General features: G+C 43.3%; 1 protein-coding gene across 1 annotated transcript in view; it reads right to left on the bottom strand.

Annotated features, from left to right (window-relative positions):
- Nucleotides 1-24,193, bottom strand: part of PRKCH (protein kinase C eta) — a 213,011-nt gene extending 188,818 nt beyond the window's left edge. The window contains exon 1 of the mRNA XM_008529606.2: nt 23,260-24,193. Within this exon, the coding sequence (XP_008527828.1) occupies nt 23,260-23,622 (363 nt within the window). The 5' untranslated portion in view covers nt 23,623-24,193. The remainder of the gene's footprint in view (nt 1-23,259) is intronic.
- Nucleotides 24,194-25,710: the final 1,517 nt, after the last annotated feature.

The raw sequence follows: 25,710 nt of genomic DNA, 5'->3' as shown, positions 1-25,710 counted from the left end.
TTCACAAAACACAGGCAGGAAGACATGAAATGTTTGCGCGTGCTTGCTTTGCTCATGAAAGTTTTATTCCCTTACAGAGTTCTGCATTAAGACCATACCGGACACACAAAACAAAATCTGTGGTGCCTAAAAGTATTTATGGATCTGTTTCCCCTACAAGATAAGCTCCTTGAGGGCAGAGCACCTATCTTTTGATTTCTGCATGTCCCATGTCTAACACAACCCAGACACATAATAATTGCTCCAATAAAGTGTTGAACCTACTAGCAAAGTAACAGTTACTTTTAAAATATCTCAAAAGGGAAAAAAAGGCCATTGGTGGAGGCTACAGCCTTAAGCCCTGGGAAATTCCACTATCTCAATCACTGTCTGTAGGGTGCACCCAACACTTCACACAGCACGCTGGTGCTGATAAATTCCATCATGACTTTCCCCAGTAATTCACCGTTTTATTAAGAGAGCATAACGTTAAAGGTAGAAGAAATGTATAGCATGCACAGTGTTTGAAGGGAGATAAATGCCAGAAAAACTTCATCGAATTTGCGCTCTGTGATCATTTGATACTTCGCTCATTCAATTGCTAAGACAGGCCTGTCAGTTTGGTGAAGCACCGTGCTGAGACCGTCACCTGCTGCAGAAGCACACGCAGGACATGGGATGTGTTCCTCCTGTCCTATCCCCTATAAAGTTTTAAACCCTTAATAATTTCCCTGCCACTTTATCAGAATTAAGAGACATGTACCCTTAAAAGGCAAACACGCAGGAGTTCATCTCGAAGTTTTTGGGTTTTGCCTCATATCAATCACCTGAAGCAGGTGTAATGCAGCCTGGTGGCTCCACGCAGGTGTTCAAACTCTAGCGCCACCACTTACCTGGGGCCTGTATCTTACCCTCTCTGGGCCTCAGCTGCCTCATGAAGGGGGATAATAAGAGAATCTACATATCTCAAAAGTACTCTGAGGATTGAGTGAGCTAATACCTGGGAAGCACTCAGCCTGACACCTAATTAACCCTTACTGAGCACCTACTAATATCATGCATTATCCCACCCCCACCCTACTCCATTCATCACTTCTCCGCTCCCTCCCGACACTGCAGCAGAGCTCTAGGATAGACAAACAAGTTGAGACTCACAGTGGAGGAACATTTATCATCTTCAATATGCACAGGACACATTCGATTTCCCCCACCATCAAATTACCATTTGAGGCTCTGTCAGTCTGGTCTCCATATACAATCTGATTTTAGTCTATGGATGGGGAACGAATACAGTGACATACTATTCCTAAGTAGTGGTCAACATTAACCAGAGGCCATGGGAGGTAGGACCCTCTCTTTTCACTTGAGGTCTAAAGCCTACATAGTCTGGAACAATTAAGTATTAAATGGAGACTCTTACAAAAGACTTGAAAACATCCTGCTCATGCAAGTCTCAAAGGGCCCACAAATGAGAGAAGACTCAAGAGAAGCATGTCCTCCATAAATGTGCCCACTAGAAAAGAGTTTGAGAGGGCAGGTCATCTATATGTGAATATCTTAGGACTTGCTACTCTAAAAATAGTGGAAAGAGGAAAATGATGTGTGAGGAAATATACTAGAAAAGGGAACTGAGGGAGAATGAGTGTGCAGCCTTGCATTCTGACAGGAACAGAAATGAGCCCTTCCCAAGCCTGAGAAGGTCACTCTCTCAAAGTGGAAACTGAAAAACTATCATGTGAAGTAAGAGACTTGGTAAGCAATTCGTGCCTGGTCTCCATCACTCGGCTGGGAGTTGAGGACTGGTCACTGGGATTTACAAAAGAACATCTTTTGTCCTAGGTGATATCTAAGTTTCCTGGATTCCTTTAGCTTTAAGGAGCTAGCAATCTGGATCTGGTGAAAACAGAAGGTCACCCAGGTGGGCCATGGGAGGGACTTCTAGCAGTCACAGGAAAACAAAAAAACCACCCAAGCAAAGATCAGCAGGGTCAGTACTTTCATCAGCACAGACCTGCAAGTGACCATGAGACTGTCTCATTCACAAACAAACCTGTCGATTATAGACCCAACTGCCGCCTCGAGCTATACTGCAGCTGTTGGACTGCCCCACAGCTGGCTCTGCAGGCCTGCAAAGAACAAGTCTGGTCACACAGCAGCAATCCAGCAGTCTCCACCAGCTCTTCATCTCTTGAGTAAGTTGCTTATAAACATTAAGCACGTCATTCAACAAATCATCAAAAAAAGGATTACATTTGTCACTAAAATCCCCATTAACAGCATGCTACACCCCTCACACAACAGACTATTTTTGTGGGAACACCTAGCACACAATGGATCCTTCAGCCTACCCTCCTTAGCATCACAGGACACTTCTGTACTGATGTGGCTGAAAAGTGCCAGGCTCCTTCTAACTTGACTCCTGACCCACTTTCCACAGGTTTGGTAGGGTTGGGCGTCTCGTATGTATTTCTCCCCTTCTTCTTACACATCCAGTGTCACAAAGCAGCAATCCTGGCGTGGACTTCTCAGAACCAGGGGAACGTTGAGAGATGGCCGGTTCATCAGTGGCCTGAACCAAGGCTATACCTATTCTTTCCCAAGCCCACAAGCAAGCCATGTCCCTCAAATGACAAGCTTCACAGTGTTCCAAAGGTACACTGACATCATTTCAGGATGGTAAGAGGAGATTACTAGAAGAAAGGAGTCACCACCCCAAAGAGCCACCATTACAAATACAGGCCCCATGCAGCATGAAGGTGACAAGATTCTAGGGTAGAAGGCTTACACTTAAGAATTGACTGTCAGGACCCTAAACCTGGGAGAGGGCCAAGGGTCAGGCTGTGCTTCCACACCGAAGATGGGAATCTGGAAAACATCTGTTCTAAATAATCCAGATCAGTTTCCTGATGCCAAATATAATTCCACCATTTCAGCCTAACAAAGTTAGGGACAAAACTCTTCTTAAATGTCTTCACACTCATATATATTTTTCAAGCCAACTTTTATGCTTTCACAGTGTTTCACGTGCTGTTACACAATGACTATTACTCATAACATTGCTTGATTACAATAAGAGGCCAGGTCTTACTTTTGCACGTTAGATATATGTTCTGTGTTTAAGATAAAAGAGAGATCTCATTCTGCCCTGCATTATCTAGTCCTTGTTCTATCACAGCTCCAGAACATATGAGAATCTCAACAATAAAACATAAGAGCCTCTATTATCCTTATAGAGTCTAGACCTTTCATAGTTTTAGTAGAGAAATCAACCAGTCTGAACACATACGTCTTCTCTCTCCAGTCTGGTGTCTCATTTTTCAATGAGTTTGTCACTATTTCTCTAAAGGGCCATTCTTTGTAAGACCTGTCACTTGGGTTATAATCATTTGAGATTCATTAATTTCTTAAGTGGAGTTATATTAAATCTTTCTCCAGACAGTACACTAGCCTCCAAGCCATTCCTTTGACTTATCAATCCAAATAACTGATCACTTTGACAAGTGCTCCACCATAAATGCCAACCAGGCAGGAAATGTGAAGTCCAGTTAACAGTTGACGGGTCCTGGCCACCCTGTGAGCACTTGAAAAAAAGAAAAGGCAAGAAGTCTGAGCAAGAGGAAACAGAGAAACAACTGACTCGTTTGGAACAATATCTGCTGATCCAGGGAGAAGCTGCTGCCTTAGCCAGAGGTGAAGCTTCCCTGGCTGTCCTGACCGCGATGCTACACAATTCCCAGACCTTAATGGCAGCTTCTACATGATATTGTCCAATGTTAGCTGGTACGGAAGCACTAAGTGAGCTTTCTGGATACCAGTCTTCAACAGATCATTGGAGACATCTAATTATCAGTTCTCATGTAGTAATCAGTAAACCTGGTTTTAAGACTCCACGGTGGACCAGAACACACTGGAAAATTTGCAGTGAGAGATGGAAAGATCTGTTGCATTTTCAATGAGGGCTAAAACACCTCCGCCCTGTGGGTACAGCCACAACAATGACACTGGCGAAGGGCAGAGTTCCTGTGGAAACACTTACGGTGCGTTTCTTCTGGTGGAAATGGGCCTCTGAAAAAACAAAGGCTTCACACCAACAGTATGCAGCAATGAAGCCCAGTGGAACGGCAGGTCTGGGGCATATCCTTCAGAGCCCAAGCCAAGATAATCATTAACTTCACACATATGGAGATAAAAATCTATAATTGATTAAAGGATAAAACCTACAGATATGACATATTCTGGTATTTTCAGATCTTCAAGTGGCTGCACGTTGACTAACTCATAATCAAGGGCATCTCTCCAAGGCTCGTGTGCAGTTAGGAAAGGACAAACCACAATAAGCCACATTTATATGAGTTAGGCTGATCATCTTATATGCTAATAAATGAGTTAGCTCCACCTTCACCATCCTCCTGCTTGCATTTAACTACTAGTTTAACCTTTAAAAGGGCCCTCCCTTCACCTGCACAAGAGCCTGGCGCTCATGCTCAGAACAGAGTTGGACATCTAGACTACACTCGGCCCCTCCCATGAGATAGCCCAGTGACACGACACAGGCAGGCCTAAGACCTCACAGGGCCACTCCCACACAGGCCTCAACTATCACACTGACTCTCACCACCTCCACGATAAAGAGGAGAACTCTTCCTCACCCCTCACCTCAAGACACCCAATTCCACCATTTATTTAGCACCTACCAGGGGCCGCGCACTGGGAATAAACAGGAATCAAGACAAACTCCTTGCCCTCACACAGCAAGTTCCTGCCAACAGTATGAACCAAGGACAGTTTGCTTTTAAAAAGCACTTGTGTTGTTAGCCCTGTGCAAAATGACCCACACAGGTAAAGTTCCATGGAAAAAATACAAATTCCCAAGGAGGAAACGCATGTGCCATCTCAAACCTGGTTGATACTGACTTTACCTGAACACTGACTACTCGACTACTGTCTCTGATGAAACAGTGGGCTTGTGTGTTCCCTTCCCCACTAGAGGGTGAGCACCTGGAACTCTGCACCTCCAGCACCTAACGTGATCTCTGGCCCTAGCAGATGCTCAGTGAATGCTGGGAGCTGACACGTGGAAGTGTGTGTTGGTATGTACATGTGCATGCTCAGGCCTGTTTGTGGGTGTGTTTGTGGTTACACGGAGAGTGACATATTTTTTCTATATAACCTCCTTCACTCCTCCTATCTTTTCTAATGTTACATAACAAGTCCTCTGTGACAATTACAAAGGAATACCTGCCCTCCTCCTCCCAAATGTACTGGAAATGAAGTGAATTAGACAAGAGCAGAAGCAAGAAAACCTAATTTGCTTATTTGTACCTAGATCATGCACTGGAGACAAGGAGGGTGAGAGACAGAATGGGGGAGGCAGGCAAGGGACGGTCCACTGGGAAACTCCCCAAGGAGCCCGAACTTTACAGGCGATGGGAAGCCTGTAAAAAATTTCCAGCAGGAGAGAGGTCAGGGTTGAGCATTAGACAGCTCATCCAAGCCGCTCTGTGGAGGATGGATTGAGGAAGTAAGACTCGATTCACAGAGACCAGCTCCAAGACTATTGCAATAATCCATCATAGGATAAGGGCCTAAACAAATGTGGTGTTCATGGAAAAGACATTGACTCAAGAAGTAGTTAGCAAGCCAATTCGGCAGGACTTGGCAATTGCCTGTAATGGGGAAAGAGGTGAGGGAGAGAAGGAAAATTCTACAATGATGCGTAGGTGACTGAGCGATGGTGAGACCAGTTCTGACTGGGAAAATGGGTGAAGGAGCAGGTTAAGAGGAAAGACGGGGTATTTAATCATGGACAATGTTGACTTGGAGATGCCTAAATGACGTCCAAGTGAGTCTGTCCGGTAAGCACATTATACGTGAGATCTTGGACCTGTTCTTGGACATCCCAAAGCCACAGTTACCCCAGGTGGGAAAGGCAGGTACCACAGCACCTGCTCATCCCTCACAGGCTGTTGTGGGGATTGAAGGAGATAGAGTATTAAACCCTTTGCCCTGAGCCTGCCCAGTCCTAGAGGCAGGAATCAGGCTCAGGGACAAAGACGGGAGACAGAACTTTGGAAGTCCATGGCATGTGCGCAATACAGTTAAGACCATGAAAGCAGAAAAGACCATCTACAGTGAGAAAGACAATATAAGGACAAGATGCCAGGAAACACTAATACATAAGGAGATTGAGGGATGATAAAAGAGATACAAAAAGAAACTGAAAAAAATAAAGATCCCAGAAGGTGCTGGAGAAACACAGAACCAGGGCAGCAGAGAGTCTCAAGGAGAAAGCAGCAGCCAACAAGACAAATAAGAGGCGATGCTGTTAGATGGTCATTCCAGGGCTTGCTGAGCAGTATCCACACAGTGGAGAGGATGAAGCTTCTGGAAAGGGAAGGTCTGACCCAGGGAGGACACAGAGGGGACCCAAACAGAGCAAGTGGAAGGCTGGGCCTAAACAGGAGGTTCGCCTTGTCCCAAGACTGCCTGCAGCGAGAAAGCAGGGCCGCAGAAGGGGATGAGCCACGGGTGGGAGCGGAAAGTTGACCCCTGTCAGCTTCGGCCTTCTGGGAACACTAGTGCTCCTGCCTACAGAGAATTATTTGGGTGCTGGGAAACAAATTCTCCCGGATTGTAACTCTGACTCTAACCTGAGCTCTTCCAAAGAATGGCCCAAGGAGAAGACAAGTGAGGAAGTAAGAATAAGGGGGATAACGAGGGGGCTTGAGGGGCGTGGGGAGACTTCATGATTTTTTCTTCCAATTCTCTCAGTTGGTTTCTCATTTTAACGTAAGCTTCATTGAAGCGGAACTGTCATTAGGTGATTTGACTTCAAAATATTAATGGAAATAATATTAATGGAAAGACTCTAATATCTTGACAGGAACAATTTTTCAGAACCATTATTTTTCCTGTTTTAAAAAAAACTTCTACATACATGAGTTCAAATGGACCAAATTACAGCAGGAGTCGACAATGAGCCATCAGAAATTCAGTTTAGAGAGAAAAATGCACACTGAGGGCTAACGAGGCAACTTCACACCACTTATTTATTTTGCCAGAATGGGATGTTTTAAGAAAGAGAAGGTTAAACGGCAAGTACCACTTCAAGGTCACGGTTAAGCCAGATCTAGTTTATGCCGCTCGCTGGTGTCTTGTTCTTACCAAGGACAGGCTGTCATTAGTATATTGCTGACCTCTGGTGTGCCAGAAGATGGTTTAAGTCTCTCAGTTTTTCCTATTTTGAAAACCATCTCTTATCACCTAAAGGAAAGTTAACATTTTATTTGGGGAACCTGGGATTCAGCTGGTCCTCTCACAAACCTTTTACACGTTGAAATAATCAAGGGAATAAAAATCACACTGGCACATTCATTCTCTCTAAACTACTCCTGAGGCTGCTCTTAAGCTCACACACAAGTATTAATGTCTATGCCCAAAATATGAATTTTTTAAGAGAAAATCTTTTAGCAAAAGTAGTGACAGTGTTTGAATCCCAAATCAAAACATGAGAACAATGAGGAATTTCTCCATTCTACAAATGCTTCCTGAATCCCAACCACGTGCAGGGCACTTTGCCAGGGGCTGGGGAGGCTGAGGGTCCCCAGTGCTCACCCCGACAGCAGCAGGACAGGGCTGAAAGCATGTCAGCCTGAAGTGAAGGCAGACACCCACAAGCACATTCTCTTTCACCCCAGACATTTGCCACAGCAGCGCCTCAGCAAATCAACACAACCACAACCCAGGTACAGGACGTGCATGACAAGAAGGCGAGGAGGCCCAGCAGGGAGGCCCAAGAAAATATATTCTCCATGCAGGCAAAGAGCTAACTAAGGCTTCTGAACAATTAAAACCAAGGCTGTGCTAAACATCAAGGCAACCACCGTTGGGCCTTATGGAGCAAATGAAACCCTTGTTCTGAAAAATTAAACACGTACACTTCAGAAAAGCTCAGACTTAAAATCTGCTGTGAACAACCCAGGATCCAAAACAAGTATTCAGGCAACAGATAAAACTAGAAGTAATCACCTTCAAAATGAGTCAACATGAGAGAGAAAACTTAATATTTTCTGCAAACCCAATCAAAATTGTTGGTGCCCTTGAATTCACCCATACATTCACAAGTTGAAATGATGCACTTTTGAAACTTTAGTTTTCCTGCTTGAAAGCATGACAATAATTAACATCCAACGATTAGATATTCAAACTTAAATCAAGGAAACATCTCTTAATACCAATTGAAAGAGGCTGTTAACCATCATTTCCCTTCACTCCAACAACAGAAGTGCTCATTTCAGAGTTTGCCACTAAAAGCTGAAGGATTTTTTTAAGTCCTTTGCAACTAAATACTGTAACTTCACTTCTTTCTGGTTATTCACACTAATTCAGAACCTTCTGTTTGTCCAACACTGAATGAGCAAACCAACAGACTCAGTTTCAAGGTTTTCCATAAACTGCCTTTGGCCAACATTGTAGCTATGGCAATTCTTGCTTCATTTCCCCATACTCCTTGCAAGATCTTTCAGGGTGGACATACGTGCAAAATTTAACCCAAATCCCTATGAATCCAGGATGAGGACACTATCTCCTCTTTGGCCAGTAACTACCCTATTGATTTACATTCAAGAATCTTAAATAAAAAGCAAAAACTCTAAGAAGGCTGGACTCAAAAATCCCTGCTAAAATCCTCTAAAGTTCTAAAAACTCTAAATTCTAAACTCTAAATTCTCTAAAATTAAAAACTCTAAAATTCTATGGAAATAAATGTCTGACAGTTTTCAGAATTAATTCCAGAAAAGGCTGGGCTCAAGACTTCATATTTAAGCACTGGGGTAGAGCAGTGGTGATGGTGATGGTGAGACGGGAGACTTTTCTGCAGTGGTATGTGTCATGCGCTGTGCTAGATGGTTTACATAAGTGCTCGCTGTACCTCTCCTCTAACCCTGTGAGGTAGGTACTATTTACCATGAGAAAGCCAGGCTTGCAGAGGTTAAACGACCTCTGCTAATAAGAGGCAGAACTAATAGTTGAACACCAATCTGGCTGACACCCAACCATCACACTATGACGCATTAATAATGATGGTAGTAGTCCAATAAATATTCCTCAAAGCCTGTATTTGTGTACTATTACTCTGTAATTGTAGGTTCTGCATCCTAATTTACGTGGCTTAGGCAAATGCTAATGTGTCTTTTTACATTAAACACAGACCTAATGGATAATGAAGGGAAGGTCAGAAATATTCTGGAGATCAGAGAAATGCCAAAATAGGCATTATCCAAAGTAATTCAAAATAGGCAAACTCATTCAGAGTTAATTCACAAAATGATAGTCAATAAAGCAAATGAGCTGTCAGTAGTAAGCAAGAATCAACTGTATCTAGTTATTTGTAATTTTTGAGGTTCTATTTCCTTTATGATTACTGGCACCGTGTCTATTAATTCTCATCCATAAATTAATAGTTTTGTAAACAAATAAAAATAAAAATACTTCAGGGCCCTATCAATTGTATTGCTGCAGCATAATTATCCTATCCCACTAAGTATTAAAACTTTCCACTAATATTTATAAATATATCATTCAAAAATTCAAAAATCTGCAATAAACATCAGTGGCTTTGTCTCCTTTCCCCAATCTCTCTTTGGAAAGTGAGGTGCTGAAGGAGCAGAGAATAAGCAGACGCTTCCGTGTCATTGAAGGGGCACCAACAAGACTGTGCCCCACCCCCTCCCAGGAAACTTTCACGCCACCACCCCCATTATCTAAAACGCGACTTTCTGAATGTCTTTCCTTGGCCAGTATGACTATTTTCAGAAGGCCCTTGCCAAAATATTAATTTCCTTGGGAAATTAAAAGTAACTAACGCTACCATTTCTTAAGGGCCTATTTTGTGCTGGGCAGGTTGATTGTGTTAAATCTAATCCTCACACCCATTGTGTGAAGCAGCTAACATTAGCACCATTTTCAAAAGAGAAAACAGTCAGAGATTAAGGGACTTGCTCGTCATGGCAGAGCTGGGGTTATGCATGGAATTTGCTAACACTAAGTCTACCCTCCTTCCAATACCTTCTGTTTGTTCCTCCACGTCAAGCTTCTTCCCACCTTTGGGGCTTTGCCTTAGCTGTTCCCTTTGCTTGGGATGCTCTTTCCCTAATCCTCACGTGGCTGGTTGCTCCCTGTCAATTGGGTCTCAGCTGAAATGTCACCCTCCCTGCGAGTCCCTCTCTGTCCACTCTAGGTAAAGCAATCACCTTGTCATACTCTATCACATCACCCTGTTGTAATTCTCCAATTGGCACCTAACCACCATTGTTATTTTCATAATCACCTGTTTGCTTGCTTATTATCTACCTCTCCATGCTAGGGCGGAAGCTCTGTGAGAGCCAAGATTCTGGGTGTTGTGTTCTCTGCCCTATCTGTAACACCTACAAGATTCCGGCACACAGCAGGCTCTCCATAAAGATCTAGGAATGATTGAATGGCTTTCCTGTTGCCTCTACCACACACTGAGGTGGTGTCGGGAATGAATCTTGGGCTGAAGTCTAGAGAGCTTGAGTCTAGCTTCACCTCTAGCTGGAGGGCTGCGCTCTAGACAACCTCCACTCAGCTCAATTTCTACCATCATCAGGTTGTTTTCCAAAGTGTCAGCAAGGTGAGCTGGAACTCAAGAGAAGATCAGAAAGTCTTGTCAGGTCAGAGGGACCCAGGTCATAGGAGACTAGGGTCACAGGGCAAGAAGGACAGACAAGCATCGCTGATTTCATCATTTTGTCTTGGACAGATACAGTGACTCACCATAATGCCCAGTACAGATCAAAAAGAGGGTAAATGTTTTAAGTATACAGCTAAATCCTATGTCTTTTTACAAGGGAAAAGTTTATATTAACAATAAATACCAAGCCAAGGTCACTTAAACTGTCCTAGTTTTTTGGGTTTTCTTTTGAACTTTTTATCTACCGCAAACCTCAAAGAAACCCCTTCAAAAATAGAGGCTTTTGAAAATACCTAAATAACACAACCAAATATGTCCTAAAATGGGTCATCATCTAGTATACTTCACCAGGAGCCAGAAGTAAGTGAGAATATATTTTTTTAAGCACATTTTTTCTCTAAAATTTGTATCACCTCTTTTCTACTAGTTAACTGTCTCCTATAATTAGTTGAAGTAAAAATGTCCTCAAATACAGGGGAAAATATTAGAACCACCCCTGGGAATTAGGATTTAATAAAAGCCTTATTTTTTGACAGCTTTCAGTTGGGATTTCTTAACCTGAGGCCCTGTGCTCACACTCAGGCTTTGGGGACCACCGATCTGGTAACACTGTTCCCAGCACATTGTCGGTATGCACATAGTGCCTTTTTCTAAAAACGGGGTCCATAGCTTTCATCACCACTAAAAGGGTCCAGAGCTCAAAAATAGTTTCAGAAGCACTGCATCTGCTGAGAATCTGTTCTCAACTCTTCTGTACTACGATGGAACAGTAATATAATATATATTAAAGCACTTAAGAGGTTCACAGCTCCTAAATTAATAAATGCATTCTGTTTAGGGAAGTAGGCTAATATATTTATGACTTTTGTCTACTCTTCCAAAAAGAATTTCAGAGCCTAGAACAAATCTGAGCATCAGCAGAACAGTCTCCAGAAGATACTTCAGAAGGGAGCTGAATTTTCATTGCCCAATGGAACCACAACTAGAAGCACGTAACTCTGATACTGGAAGGGGCCACAGAGCTCAGGCTGCCCAACCCTCTGACATCACAGACAAGAATACCATAGGTCAGTGTGAGGACAGAGGCATTACATCATATTCAAGAGCTATGAGAGAGAAATAGAAACAGTGCTACACAAGTACAGGAATAAACATGACTTACAAGTGAAAACGCAGCTTCATGGTTTTGGCTTAAGCACCTGGAGAAGAGGCACTAGGTGTAGAACATGCCCACACTGGCCCCATACGACTTATTTCATTAACGTAATTATGAGGGGCTCATGTTGGCCATGATTCTATCTCCTGGCAAATTTCCTAATTTTTTTTTACCACAAGCACAAGTTAGACATTTTTGGTTACCTTTTAAGCATTTCTCTCCCTATAAGGTCAAAAGTGTGCAAGGGCCTATAGGGGCTGGCCTCATGGCATAGTGGTTAAGTTCACATGCTCTGCTTCAGTGGCCTGGGGTTCACAGGTTTGGATCCCAACTGCAGACCTACACACCACTCCTCAAGCCATGCTGTGGTGGTGTCCCACATACAAAAATAGAAGAAGAATAGCACAGATGTTAGCTCAGGGCCAATCTTCCTCACCAAAAAAAAAAAAAAGTGTGCAAGGGTAAAACATGTAAAATCACATAATAAAAGCATTGTTGGTGAGTCTTCTATTAAGTCGTCTTTCTACTAAAAAGTCCTATGTGCTTTGACAATCACTGCTCAAATTTACTGGTGCTACAGAAACACACTAACATAACGATCTTGAGAAATCTCTCTGAATAGTACCATGATTCTCAACAAAAAAATTCCTATCTCATAAAGTATAGCACTTAAAACACAGCACTTTAAGCATAGCACTTAAAGACTATGATAGCCAATGCCCTTGGGCGCATTCCTCCATCTAATTAAAATGTCTGTCCTACAAGTGATTTATAGTATTTGTCATCACCTAGGGTGGATATATAGACTGGTGGCTACAGACACTTTGGGACTACAAAGCATTAATTACCATGCTAGTGAGAACGGCTTCTAGCAAAATCTCAAACAGTAGGATTCTGGTCTCTCTCTGACACAAGGTAATAGGGACATAACTTACATCCATCTCCACAGAACAAGGAGCCCATTAGTGTAAATCAAGAAATAGAACTTCAAGGCTTGAAATGAGGACCCACCGTAATTCCTTAAGGCTGATTCTAAGCCAAGGAAATAACACCAACATCACTATCAATGCTAAAAGTCATCTGACATGAGCTAAATCCTCTCCAAGCCTGAGCAATTTAGGTTTGGATCAATTTAATTCTTAGGAGGTACTAACTTTGATAAGACATAATTCATTTTGACTGCTTAAAACCAAACCAATTACCCCAAAAGAGAAGAAATGATGTAATTGCCTAACACGTGGAGTCAGAGGCTTCAGAGATGGAAGAGTCCTTAGAGATATTCTAGCGCAGGCCCCTCACGATATAAACCAGGGAACTGAGACCCTGATACACGGAGGCTTGCCTGTCACAGTTGATAGGTGGCAAAGCTACACCTTGAACCCAGCTCTCCTGACTCCCATTATAGCACAGCACTTACATATTGCTGGAAATTGTATAATGAAATACAAAGAGAGATTTTTTTAATTGGGTAGTTAATACAATACTAATTTGCAGTTAAAGTTAACTCCCCATATATTTACTAATAAGCCAGCTTCCTTTAAAATTTTAGGACACAAATATATATAAGCAAAAATAAACATCTAAATAAATATACATCTAATTTACTTGTATTAATTAATTAATAAATTAATATATATCTAAATAAATCTAGATAAGCATATCTACATATACATGTTAAATGTGTGTGTGTATCTGTCACACATCACGCGAGCTAAGGCGACAGTAATGCTTTGGCTGGAGCTTTGGTTCCCAGATTCTGAGTACAAAGGCTTGAGCTATAGTAGGCATCAAAAACTCAAAAATCTTCCAGGACCGAGAAGGTAACGAGTCAAGAGGGCTGATTTTATAACAGCGAGTAGTAGGGTCTGTGGCAAACTGGAGCACAACAGAACTAAATGCCTTCAGATTGAATGTCAAAAACATTTCTGCCAAAAGAACACATCTACCTGGGGTCCATGGGCCTAGGAGCTATCAGGCTTTTTGTTGTTGTTGTTCTGAACTAGATGGCCCTCTGGCTTCAACATCCATGATTCTTTTGGGATCTGTACAAATCTTAGGGTATTTGGCGATTCAAATAGGGTGTCACTATTTTCCGCCTTTGGGAGTCAAATGTTTCTTCAGGTCATCTGTTCACAGGCATCACAACTTAGTCCCTCCCAAACTTTCCAAAGATGGAAATATTTCTATGGATCAGGAACATTTACCTTTCAAAATGGCATCTGTGATATCTCTCTGGGAAAGCAGTATCAGGTCAGAAGTTCCTTTTCTTCTTTTGAGGAATGATTTTTCACAGTCATTTAACTGAAGCAGGCCTGTGGCTATCTACGCTGGTGCCTTAAAATCAGCTGTCTGTATTGCCTCCAGGAAACTGTTTCTGATCTCTTCAAACCAGGTGCTCACCAACACCTCAGTACTTATTTTTGTTCTGTACTTTGCTGGTTGTTGGTTTTTTTCCCCCAAATCTGTCTCCCCCTTGGAACTACAAGGCCTGTGAAGGAAGGCCATGTCTATCTTGTCTACTTGCCTCTCCAGGGTAGAGCACAGAGGACATGCTCAGTGATGGATGGATGCTCACCAAGGGCTTGGCATTTCATACAGAAAATATGACCAGTCTGTTAGAGTAGCTACCCCGGGAGCAGAACAGATGAATCTTAGTCAATCACCCATATACTACACCCTGAACTCCCTCTGACCAATATCACACACACTGGGCTCCAAGAGAGTCCAATCCACTCATAGTCCATCCTTTCCACATGGAGGGGAAGGTGAACAATAGCAATCTCAGGATGCTGAGGGAACACCAAGGAGGACCAAACCCCGACTGGGCATGTCAGGGAAAGTTTTCTGGATAAGTGATGTCTATAATGAGGCCAAAAGCACAGGTAGGAATTAGCAAGGTGGCCCTTGAGGAATTGAAAGACGCCCATTGTGACTGGGGCACAGAGTGTGCATTTGGAGAGGGCAGAGCAATAAGGCTCAAGAAAAAATCAGGGGCCAGCCATGGAGAACATTCTATACCATTTTAAACAGTTGTGCTTTAGCAAAGAGCAATGGGAACCACTGAAGGGTTTTAAGTAAAGGAATGACTATCAGCTCGGCAACTGAGAAGATCATTTTGGATACAGTAATGATGAGAGTGGAAAAGAGTGGTCAGGCACTGAGTTTCCACTCGGGCCTCAATTTTACCATATTCTAACAGAACAGAGCTGAGCAGTCAACACAAACGGAGAGCCTGATCTAGTCAATTGTTTTATAAAGTAGAAAAGAGACTACAGAAAATCCAAGGGACCTCTCTCATTCTAAGTAAATGCTGCCCATCTCATAAAATGCACTGCACTTTCACTACCACAACTAGTCACCATTCTAAACACTTGCTAGCTACTAAAACTGTACTAAGAGTTGCATAAGATAAAATGATTCACAGTCTGCCCACCAACATCATTAGCTCTCCAAGGTTGAAGTGCAATCTTTAAATGCTTATTTCTTGCTTCTGCCCTGAATTTAACATGTCCGGCTCACACAATACTAGTGAACAAAGTTACAACATATTAACAGGTTTAAAAATCATAGTCTTTTAAAATGAAGAAAAAGCAAGGAATTTTCCATACACAAAGTTTTCAATCCATTACCATATTCAAAGGGCAGAAAAATCTGGCCCAATCTTTCAAACATACATTGATAGGTCATTAATTGATTTAAAAGAGGGACACTGTAATAAATATAATAATTGGTCACTCCCCAATTATTTTCGCTTATTTTAGAATGATGAATAAAATATTTAAGGAAAGGTGTTGCCAAAGTATTTATACTTTACTTGCCCCAAAATCACATAACAAAAAGCATTATTTCAACAAATATTTAGTGCCTACTAAATACTGGAACCAGCCCAACTGGTCTAGTGGTTGAATTTGGCATTCTCACTGCCGTGGCCAGAATTCGGTTCCGGTCAGGGAACCACACCACCCATCTGTGGGTTGTCATGTTGTGGCAGCTATGTGCTGCTGTGATGCGAAAAGCTATTCCACTGGTATGCAGGGTCACCATAGGGACAGGTGTCAGTGGAGCTTCCAGACTAAGACAGACTAGGAAGAAGGACCTGGCCACCCACTTCCAAAAACATTGGCCACGAAAACCCTACGCAGAGTAGCAGAACATTGTCTGATGTCATGAGAGAAGGTGAGAGGATGGCGCAGAAAGTCGGGGCAGGGTTGTGCTCTGCTGTACACAGGGTCTTTAGGAGTCAGAAGCCATTCAAAGGCACTAATAACAACAAACCCCATACTGGACACTGCTCAAGATGCTGAGTTTAGATCAATGAATAAGAGAGGTGGGGTCCCTGCTCTCAAGGCCTTTACACACTAAAGGAGGAAAATACAATGAGCAGATGGATTCACAAAATGATCTCAGAGAGTAATGAGCGCAATGAAGGGTGACAAGATAATAACGTGGTCTGGAAAATGCTCTGAGGGGGCAACATCTGAGCCACAACCTGCATATGAGACGCAGCCAGCCCCATTGCAGCACAATTCTTACCATGAAACTGAGGACACAATATATCCATACACTGGAAAAAACCTCCCTCGAGATGCTAAAATATGTTTTTCCCCTGAACACTGTGAGTTAATCAGTCAGTGTTAGACACTCCTCACCAACTGGCTCAGAAAAAAATAAGTGTGAGAATAAATAAGCACACTAAAAAGTACAAAAGACAATGAACCACTAGATAATGAATCTGGAAGAACGTTAATGCTGTAAATTCATGCATGTGGATCCAGGAACCAAGAGAAAAGATAATCAACGATTGCCCAGTGGTCACTTGGCTGCTTCACCTGACAGGACTACGAAACAGGTAGCTACCTCACTGAGAAGCTGAGAGAAAGCAGCCCTCCAGAGCTTCAGGGAACAGAATGTCTTCAGGAGGGCTGAACCAGGAAAACAGGCTGGGATCCCGCCAAGCAGGTCCTTCCTTCCTGAGGGGATGCCAAGGTCTTTCCATGACGCAGCCTCCCCGCATGTCCCCAAGCTCTGCATTAAGCATTAGAGGCCGGTCCCCATTTGGAAAGTCAGCAAATAAAAAGCAAATACGTGAAAGAAGGAAATAAGGTTTTAATTTAGACAAAACTTCGGTTTTCAGAAGTCCAAGAAATGATGCAAAATAAATAAGTTCTAGAAGAAACAGAAAAAACTGACAGTGATAATTTAGAAAATGAGACTCTGTCCAAAAATCAGAAATTATATTTAATGAATGTGGGTCTTTTTTATGCTTTATATTTTCTGCACTAAAGAGGCAATGTCATTTTCAAGAGCCAGCCTTGGCTCAAATTTAATTCAGTCACTTAATTATTTAACATCTTCTTTGGTAAAATAGGGATAATAAATCCTCATTGTTTTTTTCCTACAGCTTTATTAAGGTATAATTGTCATACAATAACATGCACATATTTAAAAGTGAGCTATTTGATGACCTTGGACATAAGTCTATAACTGTGAAACCATCACCACAATCAAAATAACGAATAGATTCATCTCCCTCGAAAGTTTCTTTGTGCCTCCTTGTAATCCAGCCCCCCGTCATCTCCACCCCTCATGCCCAAGCAACAACTGATCTGCTTCCTGTCACCACAAACTAGTTTTAATTTTCTAAAATTTTGCCTAAATGGAATCGTACAGTATGTATTCTTATTTGTCTGGCTTTTTTACTTAGTATAAACTATCTTGAGATTCATCCATATTGTTGTGTGCATCAAGAGTTTATCACTTTTTATTGCTGAGCAATATTTCATTGTGTGAATACACAATTTGTTTAACCGTTCACCCGCTGACTGACATGTGAGTTGTTTCCAGTTTTGGAGCTATTACAAATAAAGTGGGTACGAACATTCACGTACAAGTCTTTGCATAAATGGTTTCATTTCTCCTGGTAAATACTTAAGAGTAGCTAGGTCACGTGGTAGGTATGTATTTAACACTAAGAAACTGCCAAACTGTTTTCCAACGTGACTGTACCATTTTATATTCCTCACAGTAGTGTAGGAGAGTTCCAGTTGCTCCACTTCCTCATCATCACTTGGTATGGTCAGTCTTTTTAATTTTTAGCCTTTGGATTTTGGTTTTAATTCACTTTTCCTTGATAACTAATGATTTTGAGCATCTTTTAATTTGCTATTTTCCATGAAGGTGCCTATTCAAGTCTTTGTCTCACTTTTAAATTGGGTATTTTTTTCATTAAGGTGTTAAGAGTTCTTTTACGTATTTGCCTTACAAGTCCTTTGTCTGATTGAGATGTTGCAAATATTTTCTCCCAGTCTGTGGCTGTGTTTTCATTTTCTTAAGCGTCTTTTGAAAAGATACAATTTAATTTAATTCTTAATTTTGATAAAGTCTGCTTTTATTATTTTTTAATGGTGCTTTTTGTGTCCTATCTAAAAAATATTTGCTGAACCCGAAGTCACTAAGATTTTCTTCTGTTTTTCTATAGAAGTTTTAACAGTTAAACCCCTGTTTAGGTGTATGGTCCATTTTGAGTTAATTTTTGTAAGGTGTGAGGTAAGGGCCAATGATCATATTTCTGCATTTGGCTATCCAATTGTTCAAGCACTTGTTCAAAAGATTATTATTTCCCAATTGAATTGCCCTTGCATCTTTGTCAAAAATAAATAAATAAGCTGACCATATACGTGTGGATCTATTTCTGGACTCTCTTCTATTCCACTGATCTATACATAAGACTCTCTTTTCTCCAATACCACGGTACCTTGATTATGGTAGTGTTATAGTAAGTCTTGAAAACAGAGACTGTAAGTCCTCCCATTACTCTTTTTCGAAATTATTCTTAGACAAGTCTAAGTCCCCATGTCTTAGAATCAGTCTGTCAATTTCTGCAACAGAGCCTGCTGAGATTTTGACTAGGACTGCATTAAATCTACTGCACTAAATCTATTGAACAATTTGCAAAGAATTGAGGTCTTAACAATATTGAATCTTTCATGAATCCATTCATGAACACAGTATATCTCTCCATTTATTTAGATCTTTAACTTATTTCTGCAATGTTTTGTCATTTTCAGTAACTAAGTCTTGTATATCTTTTATCAAATTTATCCAATTTCATATTTTTGATGCTCTAAGTGGTATTTTTTTATTTCAGTTTTTGATTGTCCCCTGATAGTATATAGAAATACAAATCGATTTTTGCATATTGGTTTGCATCCCGCAACCTAGCTAAACTCACTTGTTGGTTCGAGTAGCCCTTTATAGATGTCTTAGAACATTCTACAATCATTTGTCTGCAAATAAAAACAGTTTTACTTCTTCCTTTGTAATCTGTATGTATTTTATTTTTCTAAATTGCCCTTTGCACTGACTGGAACCTCCAGTGCACTGTTGGACAGAAGTGGTAAGAGTAGACATCTTTGCCACTCCTGATCTCAGGAGAATATCATTCATTCTTTTACCATTAAGATGTTACCTGTAGGTTTTTCACAAATGTCCTTCATCAGGTTGAAGAAGTTCTCTTCTATTACTCAGTTTTGTTGAGTTTTTATCAGGAATGGATATTGAATTTTGTCAAGTACTTTTTCTATATCTATTGAGATGATCATACGGATCTCATTTTTTATTCTGTTAACATGAAGAATTGCACTAATTCATTTTTAAATGTTTAATCAACTTTGTAGTCCTGGTTATAAACCCCATTTGGTCCTGATGTACTATCTATTCACTATCTTGTTAGATCTGATTTACTAAAACTTAAGAATTTTTATATCTATGTTCATGAAGGGCATTGGTCTATAGTTTTATTTTTCAGTAATGTTTTTATCAGGTTTCAGTATAAAGGTAATGTTGGCATCATAGAATGAGTTGGGATCCTTCCCTTCTATTTTCTGAAACAGTTTGTGCAGAGTTGGCAATACAGTTGGCCCTCAGCATCCACATCTGCAGATTCAACCAGTCACAGATAGAAACGCCTACTATGGTTGCATCCGTACAGAACATGTACAGACTTTTTCTTGTCATTATTCCCTAAACAATACAGCATAACAACTATTTACATATACATTGTATTAGGTATTATAAGTAATCTAGAGATGTTTTAAAGTACACGGGAGGATGTGCATAGTCTAAATGCAAATACTACATCATTTTATGTAAGCATTCATGGATTTTGGTATCCACAGGGGTCCTGGAACCAATGCCCCAGGGATAACGAGGGATGACTGTATTTCTTCATTAAATGTATAACAGAATTCACCAGCAAAGCCATCTGGAGCCTTCAGTTTGGCTTGTGAGAGGTTTTTAACTACAAATTCAATTTCTTTAATAGACATAAGCTATCCAAGTGATTTGAGTGAGTTTTGGTAGTTTGCATCTTTCAAGGAATTTGTTCATTTCATCTAAATTGTGGAATTTACTGGCATAAAAGTATTCACAATATTTTCTTATTACTTTTTAATGTCCATAAGATCGATAGTGATGTTCTCTCATTCCTAATATTGGTAATTTGCATCTTCTCTTTTTTTCTTGATTATTCTGGCTTGAGGTTTATCAATTTTACCGACTGTTTTCACAGAACCAGCTTTTTCTTCCATTGATTTTTCTCTGTTGCTTCTGTTTTCTACTTCACTGACTTCTGTTATCTTTAAAATTTCCTTCTTTCTGCTTACTTTGGATTCAATTTGCTCTTCCTTTTCTAGTTTCAGGTGGAAACTGAGGTCTTTGAGATCTTTCCTAATTTAAGTGTTTAACACTGAAGTTCCATTTAAGAACTTCTTTAGCTATATCCCACCACTTCCTTGGGTTTTACATAGATTAAATAAAATATATACAGTCAGAAAAGAAATATTTGATTTCCCAATCTATATCACACACTGGGCTTGGTACTAGGAATACACTGCATAAAATAGATCTAACCCTTCTCTCATCAAGCTTAGAAGATAACATTGACAAAGCAGTACAAAATCAATGTCAATGATTTTCTTGATACTTAGAAAGCACATTAAGCCAGAAAGCATAACAACTTTTTTGTTTTATTTTAATGATAACGGTTATCTTTTGTTTTTGTCTCTTCTCACGATCTAGCAAAAACTAAGTCGCTAGGTTTGTTAAAGTTCAGCAATTTGTAATTCCACTTGCAACACATAAATGTATTGTGGAGTAAATTCAATTATTCCATTTTTAACTGAATAAACTACACATTTCAATTTAATATACTAAACATAAGTATGTCTGTAATTCTAAACTTCAAAACTACCTTTAGATCTATAAAGAATCTTTTAAAAAATCAAGCATTCCATATATTTCCAAATATTTTCTTAAGATTTTTCTTAAAAATTAAGAAAGGTAACACTCTACCCATTCTCTATCCTACCCTCCAGTGTCAAAATACCCAGAACTTTTAAATCTCTACCCCACTAACTGAATATAAATGCATGACAAATTGCTGGTTTCAAGGTTATTTAAAGTCTGATCTATCCCACCAAACACTCCTGTTTTCCAAAACACCACGGGTGGGTTTTATTAAACATCTAAGTAAAATTAATTCAGACAATTATAGATATAGGAATTTAATTTACATTTAAAGCTTTGTTCATCCCGTGGGATGAGAAGCAGTCTGCACACCTCCACCTTGTCAGGTGACCTGGATCTTCCCACACTTACTCTTCTTCCAGCCTTCATCTCTTGGTCTTCATTTAGGCCACAGGTTCTCAACCTTGACTGCACACTAGAATCATTTGGGCGCCTAAAATCACTGATGCTGGGGTCCCACAGCCAGAATCTTATCTAGAGTATTTATACGGGGGGATTTTTAAAGCTCCCCGTGTAATTCAAGTGTGCAGACTAGGGGTAAGAAAAACGAGGCTAGGTTCCCTCTGGGCAGACACCCTTCTAACAGCTGTCAGCGGGTCTGCACCACCAGCCTTCAGAACCTCATTCCTCTAGAGTGTTGCCCAGTCGAATTCCTATTCAGACACTAATTCAATAATTCTATTCAGATTCCTGCACTCACCTCTGTTTCCTATCCAGAAATTCACAGGATAAAATGTAAGTCTCTAACTTTACTTTAGCCATTCCTCTTCAATCCACTTCTAAATTTCATGAAACAAGTTCAGCTGAAGGGAAATTAACCCAATATAATTTAATGATACAGTTAAACAGTCGTGATAGGTTTTGTTTACTTCTACTGAAAAGAAAGGGACCGCTCCACAAGCCATCTGTAATTTTAGAGACTATAGGGCAAAACTATCCATTCCGCAAAGTATTAAATAAATATCTACATGAGTTTTCATTACTATCCATCTACTTCCACCACTGTTAATGGTGGAAATTAACACTGTTAATTTCAAACAGGTTTTCAATACTGATTCACATTCTAGGTTCAAAACTGATATTCTCCAGAACTTAAACCATTAAACTCATGAGAGTCTTCAAACAACTGACTCCATTTTGCCAAAGCAGCCCACTTCATTATAATTATCACTCCATCATGTAAATGTGAGAAGGATAACACTGCACCACAAAGACAGTATGAGGATTGAGAAGCAAAAGCATTTTAGCACTGTGTAGAGCGCTCTAGAAATTTTAATTTATTTACAGCAGAAATTTTGCCTCATGGGAACTATGTGAAAAGCAGAGGCAAGTGGGAAGTTGCGGGTAACTACTTGTTAAGACACAGAGACACCAGGTGAGGCAGGGAGGAACGGGGGTGGGGGCGGTCCACAAATCGCTGAGGAGCTCCCGCAGCTCGCAGACCTAGAGCAGGAGAAACGCACACCGCAGGACTCACGCCTCTCAGACGGAGACCGAACTACTGACGCTACTTGCAAACACATGTAAACCTCATCTCCTTGGAAAACTGCTAAACAATAAAACTTTGCCAACGTGCAGACCCAGGCACTCCGATCCTTGCCAGTGTAGGTTACTGTACTTCTGGGACGTAATGGATCTGCATGCCGAAACACGTGTGCACGTCTGAGCGGCTGAACCAACACGTATCCATAAACATTATGAATAATACCTGTGAGAATGTATGGCTTTCTCCTAGGAAGCGCTTGACCTTCCTTGCCTTTCCTGAGTGTTACCCGCGTGCCGAGAGTTGGGGTGCCTTACCCCAAGTCTGGGCAAAGGGCGGAGGGTGACTGCCCCCGCCCCGACTTCCCGTTAGCCCAAGCTGCCATCCCGAAAGGGGTCGGTATCCAGGCTGGCTTCCTGGAGACACACCTGCGCCCTCACACACCCACCGCGGCCGCGTCACCTGTGCAGAGGCCACCTGGGGGAGGACCAAAGTCTAGAGGGAATTCCCGCTGCTGCGGAGCTCTGAAAGACGATGGGAAAGCGGGACCCGGGCGAGTTTTGAAAAACGGAGTGGGGAGACGGGGTCAAGTGGACACAACCAAGAGGGGTCCCAGCTACTCACCCAGCCCTCGAAGGTGTCCGAGGCGCCGGCCGTGCGCAGCAGCTCCTGGAATTGCAGGGTGCAGTTGGCCACGAAGTGGTCGTAGCCCAGGGGCGTCTCGTGGAAGACGGCCAGCTCGAGGTGGCCACCGTCGGTGACGTTGGTGCAGAACTCCTCATTGTACGTGGGTTTGTTGGTCTTCTGCTTGGTGCTGGTCTGGCCCACGCGCACCTGGTCCACGCTCACTGTCAGGTAGGGGTCCAGCAGCTGGTGGCCCTTCTTGAAGAGCGAGTGGCGCAGGGACCAGCGGGTGGGCTGCAGCCCCACGGCCTCGCCAATACGGACCCTCAAGTATCCATTGAACTTCATGGTGCCGGACGACATGCCGGCGCCTCTGCCCCGGCCCCGGGGGCCCGCGCTGGCTCGCCCGGGAGAGCCTGGAGCCCCTGCTCAGGGCAGCCCTCGCGGCAGCCGCAGGAGTGGAGGAAGCTCCCGGGAAAAGCAGCGCCCCAGACCCCCTCGACCGGCCATTCTGCCTCCTCCGCGGGACCTTCTCCTCCCCTCCTTCCCCCCCTCCCTCCCTCGCGAGGTGGAAAGGAGGGGAGCCCGGCGCCGAGCCCTCAGCGGGCCGGGGTAGCCCGACCGTCCCTCTCGAGCGCGGCACTTCCCAGGGGCTCGCCCAGGACTCGCCCCTTCTCCAGGGCCGGGAAGCTGCTCTCCCCGGAGAGCCGGAGCGACCCGTCCGGTTAGCTCCAGCCCAGAGCGTCTCTTGCCCCCGCCTCCTCCTGCTTCTCCTCCTGCCCCCGCCTCCGCGGGCTCACGCTCTCCCCCACTCGGCGAGCTGCAAACCAGGAAGCAGCTGCCGCCGCATCCCGAGCAAGATCCTCGCGCCGCCCGGCTCCAAGTTCACAGCAAGCCCGCGCCGGCTCCCGCGCCTTTCGAGCCCCGGGGGCGTGGCACGCGGCGCCGCCGGGCCTGCGGTCGGACGGTGGGGGCGCGCCCCGGGGAGCCCCGCGCCTGCCCGCCCCGCTCTGCGCGCTCCCCACGCGCGGGGTCTGGCGGGGCGCTGAGCGCTGGGCGCTGGAGGGTAGCCCTGGTGCAGGCCAAGAAGGGAAGGGCTCGTGGCCTAGCTGGAGCAAACACCTGAGGCGTGGGAGACAGGCCAGGGGAGGGCTGGAAGGCCGGGAGGAGGAGGAGCAGGGACTCCGCGCGGCCTGGAGTCGCCCGCGCCCTCTCTCCCACCCTAGGAGGTGGGCTGGAGACCCTGACTGGCCTGACTGGCCATCTGGAAGAGGCCCTGGCCGGAGGCGGGCACACGGCGGGGAGGTTCCTTTTCCTAATCTTTACAGGGATGGCTCATCCCGTGTTCAGCTCGGCCCCATCCTGTTTGTACGCCTTTCCTGCAGAGAGTAATTACACGGTTGCTGCATTGTTTTGTGTGTGTGTGTGTGTGTGTTTTTAATAGAGCAGTAGTAATGATGGAAATCCTGTCCGCCTCCTTCCTCGGAGAGGTGCGTCTTGTTGCACAAAGAGCAGGAAAGGTCAGTTCTGAAGACAGACATGGTTGAGATGTAATAAGTCTCTTCCTCTCCGGAGTGGTTCCTGGTCCACCCAGCCCTGCGTGGCAAGGACAGGAGACATTCACACATACACTGTCCCTGACACATGTGCGCAGAAGACATCGCCTCTTCCAGGAACACTCCGGGTTGTTGCTGTGTTTGTGAGTCAGAGTGGGCAGCCTTTTGTTCCTTCCCACCCATGGCTCCAGCAGTTTTTGTTCCCTGAGAGAATCTCTCCGTCTATTCTGCTCTGCTGCAAAGCTTGCTCCCTGAGGGCCAGCCACAGCCCATTTGTCTCCAGTAAAGCCTAGGCCATTCTTAAGATACTTAATTGCATTCTGCCTGGCTATTCTGGTTCCCTTGGGAGCTGTCCGGTCTTTCCAGCCCCCTCCCCGCAGGGCCCTGTTGGGTATCTCAACAATTTCACAGGAGCGAGTGAATGGAGGCACTGGGAGAGGGCTGGTCTTAAAAACACCAAAACTTCCTGAAAAGAACAGGGTAGGGATGCAGCACACCACCCTGATGACACCCTAGCTTTAGGCAGAGCTTGTAAAGCAAGCTCCCAATCATCCCCCGAGCTCCTGTCTGGCCCCAGTGCTCCAGGGGAAGAGGTTAGGGGGTCCATTGGGGTCAACTCTGTCACCCTCTCCTCCAAAGAGCAGGACTCGAGCTCTGAGAACCCCTGAGGGGTTTGCTGCTGTTGGGCTTTGGCTCTAAAAGAAGACAGTCCCCAAATGGTGAGCAGTTACATCTGGAGTTGGGATGTGAGGGACCCCAGACAGGCCACCTTCACCCTCTCAGTGCCAGGCACAGTGGGCAGTGGTGACAGAGCAGGACTGCTGTGGTGCCTGCCCTCCTGCGGCTTACAGTCCCACAGTGAGGAGAAACCACAAAGAGATCACACATGTGGAGG

This window comes from Equus przewalskii, chromosome 25 (assembly GCF_037783145.1).
Source record: "Equus przewalskii isolate Varuska chromosome 25, EquPr2, whole genome shotgun sequence".
In the NCBI taxonomy this organism is placed as follows: domain Eukaryota; kingdom Metazoa; phylum Chordata; class Mammalia; order Perissodactyla; family Equidae; genus Equus; species Equus przewalskii.
Note: the sequence above shows the minus strand (reverse complement) of the source record. Positions and strands in the feature narration are given on the sequence as shown.